Here is an 11,114-nt window from a genome sequence, read left to right as displayed (position 1 = left end):
CTAAATGATTATGTGTAAATAATATGCTTTCCTGGCTTTATGGTTTTTCCGCATGATTTATGAATTGTCATATGTATCATAACCTAACACTCTCTCTCTCCTCTCTCTTTCTATAGCACCACAACTTATTTGACTGTTAGAGAGAGTTACGGAGAACAAGAAAAAAATTATGAGGGCATTAGCAATTAGAGGTTCGTGGAGAGGTTTGTTTCATCTTTTTGAGGTTTGTTAACAAACCTTGCTATTGTTGGGTGAGGTTACAAATGGAGAGGTTTGTTTTTACAAATAGGTTACTCTTTGCAAAAGGTGGATAAGATGCATGGGGATTAGCATGAAGCAAATGGACGTGCAGCAAGCATGCAATATATATCATGCAAAAATGGATCACATTAATTAGCCTTGGTGTCGACGGGAGTTGCAAATGGGCGACAAGAAGACATATTTGCCCGCTCAATAATTTCCACCGCATATTTCCGTTGAGATAGGAAAAGACCACCTACATGACGGGTGACAGTAATGCCCAAAAAATAACTCAGAGGACCTAAGTCCTTCATGGCAAAATCCGAACTGAGAAGAGACATAATGGAATGCTTTTAAGAATCAGATGAGGCAGTCAAAATAATGTCATCCACATATACCAACAAATAAGGCATGTCGTACCCACGACGAAAAAAATAATGAGTGATCCGAAGTACTATGAGAGAAGCCAATAGTGGAAACAAATTCAGCAAAACGTTTGTACCGAGCCCGTGGAGCTTGTTTGAGACCATATAAAGACTTCTTCAGTAAGCATACATAATCCGAATAGGTTGGGTCATGGAACCCAAGTGACTGATGTATATAGACCGTTTCCTGAAGCTCCCTATGTAAGAAAGCATTCTTAACATCTAACTGATGGATATGCCAATTATTGGATGAAGCAATACTAAGAACGGTCCGAATAGTAGCCGGTTTGACCACCGGGCTTAAATGTCCAAAGAAATTTAGAAAAATCATCAATGAAAAGCATATAATGCACGATGCCCCGTTGAACTCAATATAGGAGAAGTCCAAATATCACTGTGAATAATATCAAATGGCAAACTAGTAGAAGAAGTAGATGCATCAAAAGGCAATCGAATATGTTTTCCTAACACACATGAATGACAAACAGAATTAGAGAGACGTTTATTACATTGAATAAACTTATTATTGCAAAAAGAAGCTAAAATAGGAGAACCCAAATGTCATAATCGGTCATGCCATAAGGTAGGTGATATGGCAGCAAATATGGATGGTGAAATGGCTTGAGTTTTGAGAGAGGTGGTGATGGGATATAGATCGCCTTTGCTATCACATCTCATGAGATGTGTCCATGTCTTGTAGTCCTTCACAGGAAACCCAAAATTATCAAATACAATAGAAACTGAATTATCATTAGTAAATTTACGTACGAAACCAAGTTTTTGATGAGGTTAGGAGCATGGAGAATATTATTTAAGGACAAGGGAGGATGGGGAGATGAAAGGGATGTATCACCATAACCACGGATTGGAATTGAATGACCATTACCAACAATTATATTACGTTTAGTGCTCAAATTAAAATAAGACGAGAGAGTACCTTGATTAGATGTCATGTGGGAAGTGGCACTAGTGTCCATGTACCAACTAGGATCGGGTTAGTGAAGAGACATAGTGTGCGACGCATGATCGATGTCTGTTGGGAAATAAGAAGGGCCTGCTGCAGTACGTGTAGGCCTGTGTTGGCCTTGGACCAAGGATGCCAGCCTGCTGATTACTGATTACTTGGGCCTGAAGGACGAGCCCACTGGTTGGTTGGATATGGGCATGGAAGATCCCAACGTTGCATCCAAGGAAACCACATTTGATGTGGTTGATCCCAGCCTTGCTGCTGCGGCTGGATGGACGACCCACCGTGGCCACCACCACGGCCACCGCCGCCCTTGCCACGACCACCATGCCCACGGTGGTCCAAATATCCGCAGCCTCCACCACGACCACCTCCCTTTTTCCCCCTGAAATTATTGCGATTTCCCCGGCTAACGTGATTATTATTGTTACCATTATCACGGTGGTCATGATTATCATCTGAGACACCCACCATTGCCGAGGCCTTAAGAGCATCACTAGCATTTAAAGTATCCTCTTCCAACAACAACATAGAACGAGCAACAGGAAATAAAGGCAGAGGGTCTTTGTGTTGAATTTGAAAAGCAACATTACGATACTCACCTGGGAGACCAGCGACAAGACGGAGGACCATACGATGGTTGGACACAGGAGCACCAACATTGGCCAGTTGGTCAGCAAGAATTTTGAGTTTCTGACAATAGGCCGTGGCGTTAGGGAAGTCAGCCATGGCGATTGTCGAGAACTTGTGTTCTAGGTGAATCGCACGGGAGTTCTTGTTATTCTAGAAAAGCTCACGTAAACGATCCCATGCTCTTGTGCAGTGGACCCAGGCTCAATGATAGTGTGAAGGAGACCCAGGCTCAATGACAGTGTACCGTATATCCATTGGAGTACAATGACGTCAATCCTAGACCATAGCGCCTTATCGACCGCCGGAGCAGCATCAATCTCGGATGGTGTAGGAGGGATGATGTGGTCAAGGACAAGAAATTTCCTATCATGAATTTGGAACAATTCAGCCTATGACCCATATTGAGAGGATTCCAACTCCAAAACAACAGGAATGAAAGTTTTGATATTGCTCACATTGAGAGTAGGGTGTGTAGTCGCAACCGGGGTTGAGTCCTCGCCAGCCATGAAGAAAGACAGAGTAAAGAAAGGGAAGAAAGGAGATGGGGAACGACGAGGGCAATGAGAACGACTTAGACTTTGTGTTTGACCTAAACTCGTGATACCATGAAAGAAGTGAGTACTCCGTATCCTTTGATATTCATAGATTAGGAGTATATATACAATATACAAGGCAATATTCTGCCGAAATATTACAGCCATAATCATGCTAATTTAGGCGTTAATTATGGGCTGATTATTCTCTAAATATTCTTTATTGATATGCTATACATAATTAGAATATATGCAAAATATATGCTATACATAATTAGATTATATTACATAATCTATTAGCAGTATAACTATATATGTAAATTTAATATTTATATAAGGAAAATTTGATATAAATAATCCACCTTTCACTCATGTTCTCAAAATAAATTCAACTTTGGATTATTTTGTAATAATACCACCTTTCGGATATATCTTCTTAAAATAATCCAAACTATCAATTTGCCTATGTACAATAGACCCAATATAGATTAGTAATGACAAGAAAAAAAAAACTTCGGATTATTTTTAGAAGGTAACCCTTAAGTTTGGATTATTCTAAAATAATCCAAAGCTGAAATTATTTTTAGAAGATGTGTGAAAGTTGGGATTATTTATGTCAATTTTCCTTTATTTCATATTATAAACTGTTCATGGCATAAATACTACTCCGTATGCTATGGAGTAGTTAGCTAGGATCTAGAATCCATTTCAAGAAAAGAGTTTAGGATGTAAAAGACTGGAAAAAAAAATTCCTTCAAAAAAAAAACAAGGCGGGGTACTTTTACAAGTATATTAAAATTCCTAATCTAATATATATATACTAGTCTTATATGCACGCGATGCGTGCGTGATTATATAAAAGCTTAAAGTTGGACGTCCTTCAACCCGCCACGATGTGTGCAAAATTATTAAAAAAAACTTAAAATTGAGTTTTTACAACTAATATATCACAACGAAAAATCAAAACTACATCACTGAAAGTGGAAAATGTTCGCAATTGTTCCAACAAATCGAATTCAAAAATGGAAAATGTTTAACAGGTGTGAAATGTCCAACAATTGTGAACGAACCATTTGAACACTAACGGAAACATTGCACCTGCCAACACCTCTTCTGCTTCAAAATCCTCGATATGCATATCCAACAATGGAAAACCCTAATTACAACAGCTTACAGATCTGAAATCAACCTAATCCACCGGAAAATAAATCAATACACACGGCAAAATTGAAGTTGTAACACAGAAGAGTCACACGCAGCAATAATTACGCGGCTTTAAGATGAACACTCTGCAATCACCAAAAGATAAAGGATGATTAAAATATGAACTATGAGGCTTAAAGAGTTAAAGCCTTAATTTCAGCACATCTGTCATAAAACTGAACCCAACAAAACTAAGTATATAAATGTGGTTATATTGGCGTTCAAAGAAATCAGCTAGCCTGTTCTGATGAGAGGCAAATTTGTAATATTGAGTAATTCAAAATATGGAAGTTAAAATCCCTTCTTTGTCCCTTCAATGGCCTCGGAAGACTAACTGTCGTCCTCACCACCAAAACCGAACTCATTCACCCGCTTTTTGTCAACTGGGTATTTCCATCTTTGATAAACATATACAAAAAATATGAAATATGTAGAAATCGAAGCAAGTTAAAATCAACCATAAACACAATACAATCACAATCATCATCTCCAATGCTGTAATACTACTCCATCTGACTCAATTTGATTGCTAAGGTGTAGAAAAACAAACAAAACTATAATAGTTTGAACAAATCTTGTAGAAAGTTAAAGGGGAAGTGGAAGTTTTAATTCTATCTTGAAACAATAGCCATGTAAACATTTTGAGCTTGCAAACAGGTTTTAGAACATTCTCTGGCTTTGAAAATCAGAAAGTGTGTTGTTTTCCAATTTTTCCCTCCAAGAATAAATGATCAAGAATTCAAGAACTCCCAAATTTTGTTTCAAGGGGGTGCAACTTAAATAATCAAGCAAAACGAAGATGTTCAGGAGTGTTAAATTAGTATTACCATCACGGAAAACTAAAAGCCGGTGAAGTGTGGGCATGTTGATTACAAAGGCAAAGAGATCGTCAATAATGGTTTTCAAAAACTTGTATGTCATTTGACGCCAGGGCATGTGAGCTACAAACTGCAATTATAGATGAAACGTTATTCAAAAGCTAACAACTGAAAAAAAAAAACCTAAAAAATTAACAAAATGATAGCTTGACATTTCAGAGAATTTTAGCTCAACTAAAAAGAGCAGATAACTACATTTCAGAGAATTTTCGAGTAGGAAGAGTTGTCTATGTTTGCAGCCAATCCCAAGCATGGGGTTTAGAAGACTCAATGGTGCTCGGAAAGATGTACAACTTATTGCTTAGAACAAAACCAACTCAGCTACATGGTCTTTGTGTTCTATGTTTAAGAGAAACAATTACTACTCGGAATGGGGTGGGCTGAGGCCCAGGTAGGCCCCCCCTAGACCGCCAGTGAAGCATGTCAAAATTATGAGCATCAGAAAAATCAAGGGATTATGAAGTACCAGAAAACCAGGTGATAGCAAGTACGGAAAGTTGAAGGTGAGATCCATGTCACCTCTCACATAAGTCCAAAACAGCAATATTGGTCCACAAAGAATACCTAATATAAAAAAATATAGAGAAAAAGGTACCATAAGTAAAGAACTGATACATTGTGTAGTAAGGTAGTGAGTCTTAAGTGCATTTTTTTTGTAACAGATCTGCAATCTCACCATTACACCACATAAGTTCAAAACTATTAAGGCCACTGAACTTTCCTGGGAGAAAAATGGTTATATAAGCATTAATATAAGAAATCATATAGAATATAAGGCAAATGAATGAGAACAATGATGTATCACCAATTCGAGCAATAGTTGCAAGGCATATAGCCGTAGTAATATTGGCCAGAAATACAATTCCATAACCGTAAGCATCAAAAGACAGATCTCGGGCACCAGCAATGAATGCACCAAGAACAATTAATCCTACGCTGAAATAATAAGACAAAAAAGTTATGTGACAGCAAACCACTTCAGAAAAGAGAAGGAAAATCATTGTCTCCATAGAATCGCAGATACTACAAAATCACACTCCATGCAGGTTACACAATTACCAAAGTTTCTAAAAATAGTTAGTCAGGCAGCTAAGTACTTTATGAAAAAAGGAGCAACACAATGTGTGACTTGTAAAAACGCTTTTACCTTCCAACAAATAGAGGATGTATATCTTTGCTATGTGATTTTGTTACAATAGAGGATCAGTAATTCAATTTCATCAAACAAAGTTTATTAAACATATTTCAAAGATCAGTAATTCAATTTCATCAAACAAAGTTTATTAAACATATTTCAAACTTTCAATAATCAGACTCTAATAACTGATTAAGGAATTGAACAGTGAAATTGTAAAACCTAATTAACAATTCTGAACCAAGTATGCAAATTTGAAATTCAATTTCACAAATACGGAGTAATTTTATAGAAAATGAATGAGGTACAACAAAAGCTTATCTAAGTATTTCCTCTTCGGCCAAGTAAACAAAAATGGAAAAATATAGAAAAATGAATAATTTGAAAGAAAAATTAAAGACAATGATTAAATGCAATCACCGAAACATTTAAATTTGAGATAAAAATTCAACTTTTACTAAATACATCTGATTAATTTTACAAAAAATAGATTTTAGAAAAGATTAACTTCAAGAATTTGCAGAAACGATAAAACTTTCAATCCATGAGCAATTCAAAATTTCAAGGAAAAAATCTAAATGAGTTAGAACAAATATGGCCACCTAACACCAACACCTAACACCTACACCAACAATGCTATATCAGAACAAATAGGTTCAAAACTCATCACAAATATTCTAACAAAATCACATAGGTAAAAAACGGACTTACCGGTATACCCAAGGCCCAAAATTTAGCAGTATGCACTAAGAAGCCATCCTGCACCAAAATTTAGCACTATATCCTCCAAGGAAGTATGCACTAAGAAACCATCCTGCACCAAATTTCAACACTAAATACCCAGAAATCTAAACACTTCACATGGATAGTCAATAGCTCAATTGTTAATAAAATCTAACAAACCCGCAATGAAAGGATAGTCAATAGCTCATTTTAGTGTTAATAAAATCTAAGAAATTCAAAGCAAATCAAGAATTTACTAATATCCATCAAATGATATCCATCCAAAATTATACACCAATGGAAAAACAAATATGGAAAATTATGTTCAAGAATATTTAAAATAATCTTATTTTCAAATGATACCCAAAACTTTCTCCAATCAAGATAGACTGTAAAATACTCAACTTGATGCACCTTTCTCCCGTGTACCTGGCTTTGATTCTTCTCTTTTCCCCATTTATAAAATAAATAAATAAAAACTCCAACTAAAATTGAACCTTCAAAAAAACAAAAGCTTCAGAAAAGAAATAGAAGAAGAGAAAATACCCAGTTTGGAAGCTTTTTGCCGCTTTGGCGAAAGCTGTGAGGAACCAGGATCATCTGTACAACAAAAACAAAGTTAATAAAAATCACAGAAATTCGAGAAGGAGAGAAAAAGATTATGGAATGACGAGAAACCTTCAGGTCGACGAAAAAACAGGGTTGAATTAATCTGAATCACCCTTTTATTTGAATTAATCAATCAGAAAATTCAAATCTAATTAAAAATTAAATTAAGATTGGAAGGGTAATGGAGGTAGGTGAAGTTTACAAATGAAATCAGGAAACCCAAATGCACCAGTAATCGAAGCGACGGGGCAATAACCCGACTCAGAAACCCTAGCTGAGTCGCCGTTAATTATGTCGCCGAACACAAAACCACCCCAAAATCTCTTCATCCTGTAATTGATCATTCAGCCCTTTTCTAAATCCCTAATTTAGATTTCCCCTAAAAAATTAAAACCCTAATTTCGAAATATATTTAATCTCCAATTTAAGAATTTATTTCACCAAAACAAACCAATTCATTAACAAAAACAAAACCAAGAAAAGTGATCTCACCAGCAGTAGTTATATTGCTCCTGTTTTAAGAATCACCCAGTTTCATCTCATAGGATGCTACTAATAGCTCTCTGATTTTAATTATTTTCCTTAATTATAATCAAAACCCATCATACTAATTTCAATCCTGAACAAACAGCAAGAAATGTGACTCTAATTGGTCAGGGATACAATTGAAAATCCCAAAGCCAACCATAATAACGATGAATTTCAATAAGCAAGAACCCTAATTAACAAAACCCCAATTAGACATTACCCACAACAACACAAATTCTAATTGATGGGGGATTCAATTGAAAATTCTGCAAGAAGTTGAATTGAATTGAAGTAAAACCCTAAAACCATATTACGAATCAATCACTGAAATGAAAAAGTGGAGAGAGAAGCTTGAGATTAAACCTGAAAGGATGAAATCGAAGGTGAGCCGCCATCGCCGCCGCCTTCAAGGAGCCATCACCCGCCATCGTTTTCTCTCTCCTCCATTATCGACCTTCAATTTGTTCTTATCTATAATCGAATCCCCTTCCCTAAACCCCTAAATTTGATTATTTATCACGAAAGTTTCTTATTTGAATCTCTCTCCTCCAATGAAAAAATTTCCTAGAAACTCTAAAACCCATGTTGCAGAAGATGAAGAAGATCGAGGAGAGGATTGAGGAAGGAGAGGATTTGAGGAAGATGAAGAAGATCGAAGGAGAGAGAAAACGGGAGGAATACGCGGAGGAAATGAGGAATGCTTGAATCAATGTAACGCTCCTCGGTTTTCTCTCTCTTAAGTAACGCTCCTCTGATTTGCACGGGGTTGAAATGTTGAATGAGCTACATAAAGATGAGGAGGGTATTTCTGTAAATTTAATGGGGGACACGAAAAGTTAATTTATAAAAACGACCTCAGGAGTTGGCTTATATAATAGAGCATAGGATGCTACTAACAGCTCTCTGATTTTAATTATTTTCCTTAATTATAATCAAAACCCATCATACTAATTTCAATCCTAAACAAACAGCAAGAAATGTTACTCTAATTGGTCAGGGATACAATTGAAAATCCCAAATCCAACCATAATAACGATGAATTTCAATAAGCAAGAACCCTAATTAACAAAATCCCAATTAGACATTACCCACAACAACACAAATTCTAATTGATGGGGGATTCAATTGAAAATTCTGCAAGAAGTTGTATTGAATTGAAGTAAAACCCTAAAACCATATTACGAATCAATCACTGAAATGAAAAATTGGAGAGAGAAGCTTGAGATTAAACCTGAAAGGATGAAATCGAAGGTTAGCCGCCATCGCCGCTGCCTCCAAGGAGCCATCACCCGCCATCGTTTTGTCTCTCCTCCATTATTGACCTTCATAAGTGCATATTGTTGTTCTCGTTACTGTGTCTTTGTTAATAATGCTTTGCATTGGGTTGTCACTGGATTTCTTACTGGAGAAAGTTCGTACACCAACAATATTTTGCATTTTGATCTTTCTTCAGAGAAGTTTTCCTTGCTTCAATGGCAGGATGCTGAGATGAAAACTTATAGTTATTGTGCTAATTTATGTTTGGACGTATTAGATGGATGCTTGAGTTCATGGTTTCAGAGAGGTAATGATTATATAGAGATATGGTTATTGAAGAAGAAGAAGAAGAAGAAGAAGAAGAAGAAGAAGCATGGTGTCGTTGTGGAAGAAATGCAATCTTGTTGGACTAAACTGTTAACTATTCAGAGTGATTCTAAGAGAGTTAAACTAATCACTCTTTCAAAGGATGGGACCAGATTATTGTTGGCCGAGTCTAGGAATGTTTTAGGTGAGAACACAAGATTTTGTTGGTATGATATTCATACAAACAAAAGGATCTGCGAAATTGAAATGCAAGATTTTAAAAAAGAAAGGGTATGTGAGGTCGAGACTTCTGTTCAGAGCAAATTAACTCTTACACTTGACAAAAAGATGAGGAAGAAGAAGGGAAAACAACAACAACAACAACAACAACAACAACAACAAAAGGGAGAATTTCTTAAGGGAAGTCCAATTAATTAAATTGATTGATCTGGCTTTATGATTTTAATTTAGGTATGGTTTATTTCACGGTAAAAACAGGTTTGGTATGAGCTCTTTGGTACAAATCAGATGGATGTAAGTGTAACGCTACATGATAGAGTGAGGGGATACAGGTGGATGGACGGGGAAGAATTCTGGATTTGTTCAAGTATTCTAGCTCTGTTTGTGGCATGGATGGGGAAGTGGCAAACGCAATACGCAATCAAGGTTGCTAAGAGGAAAACTCTTACGAGCAAGATTTAGCTGATGGCGCGCTGTTGCTGAGTCTATTTATTGCAACTGGAATGCAAAGAAACAACAAGCTGTTTGACAATATATATAATACTCGTGATGCACGGTTTAGATTAATTTTGAATGAAAATTAAATTATAGTTATTGACAACTGTCATCAATAGTGTTTATAGATGTTCTTCTAACTAAAATTATTATTTGATAGATATGTTATGGCTTCATTCAGTCTCTTATTTTATTTAAGAAAAAAAAATACACAAAGGGTACGTATATAAAATTATTTTCACCATGTTCATCACCCGAGTCAAAAATTAAAGTCATTTGCATCCATCATTTACTTCAATAATCATATCCACTTAATACTTAACAAACCATTTATCTTTATACCCGTGGTACTCATCCTCATCTCAAACACAATCTCGATCCCACCCTCGCGGGCACAAAATAAAACTCATCTCGCTCCTTCACCCACCTTGAAATCTACACCCGCCTCAAGCTCACCCTTGGTCCGACAATTTTTTTTTTTTTTGGTATGAGAGTTTTGAATTTTAAAACTCTGTTCTAGAGTGTTGGGCAACTTAGTTATTTGATTAGGTGATTGAGTAAATGTGCAAAATTATAATATGTGGGTTAGATTGTTTCTTGGGAACTTGAGTAAGTTTCTTGCGGAATTTAAACAATAAAGAGACTGAGAATAATGAGCGAAGAAAGATATAAAATGGAGGAACCTTCTTGACCCTAATCAAGAAGAACCTCACTACTCTTTTGTATTAATGCAATAACTCTATTACAAATACACTCTTTAACTCGAGTTCCTCTCGAACACGAGTTCCCCACAGCAATCCCCTTCGATTACTGTGCTACTCTTTCTCTCTTTGACTTAACTCTAAGTCGCTCCTTTTCTCTTTGACTTAACTCTAAGCCGCTCTTTCTCTCTTTGACTAAACTCTTAGTCGCTCTTTCTCTCTTTGACTTAACTCTAAGTCA

The 11,114-nt window shown here is 36.2% G+C and overlaps 1 protein-coding gene across 4 annotated transcripts; it reads right to left on the bottom strand.

Annotated features, from left to right (window-relative positions):
- Positions 1-3,677: 3,677 nt before the first annotated feature.
- On the bottom strand, positions 3,678-8,642 carry LOC110779446 (UDP-N-acetylglucosamine transporter UGNT1-like). 4 transcript variants are annotated; one of them, XR_008931142.1, is made up of 8 exons: positions 8,238-8,637; positions 7,284-7,337; positions 6,726-6,828; positions 5,685-5,815; positions 5,556-5,600; positions 5,346-5,443; positions 4,829-4,949; positions 3,678-4,087 (listed from the first exon to the last, which is right to left on the bottom strand). XR_008931142.1 is itself a non-coding variant. In XM_056840851.1 (7 exons), the coding sequence occupies exons 3-7, from the start codon at positions 5,887-5,889 to the stop codon at positions 4,074-4,076; spliced, it is 483 nt and encodes a 160-aa protein (XP_056696829.1). In that variant the 5' UTR covers positions 5,890-6,828; positions 7,284-7,337; positions 8,238-8,639; the 3' UTR covers positions 3,678-4,073. The 4 variants fall into 4 exon arrangements, 3 of the variants coding, with proteins under 3 accessions (XP_056696829.1, XP_056696828.1, XP_056696830.1); XM_056840851.1 differs by having other exon boundaries at positions 5,685-6,828; positions 8,238-8,639; XM_056840850.1 differs by having other exon boundaries at positions 5,556-6,828; positions 8,238-8,641.
- Positions 8,643-11,114: the final 2,472 nt, after the last annotated feature.

The sequence above is a fragment of the Spinacia oleracea genome, chromosome 3 (assembly GCF_020520425.1).
Source record: "Spinacia oleracea cultivar Varoflay chromosome 3, BTI_SOV_V1, whole genome shotgun sequence".
Classification (NCBI taxonomy): domain Eukaryota; kingdom Viridiplantae; phylum Streptophyta; class Magnoliopsida; order Caryophyllales; family Amaranthaceae; genus Spinacia; species Spinacia oleracea.
This window is presented reverse-complemented; position numbering and strand designations above follow the sequence as displayed.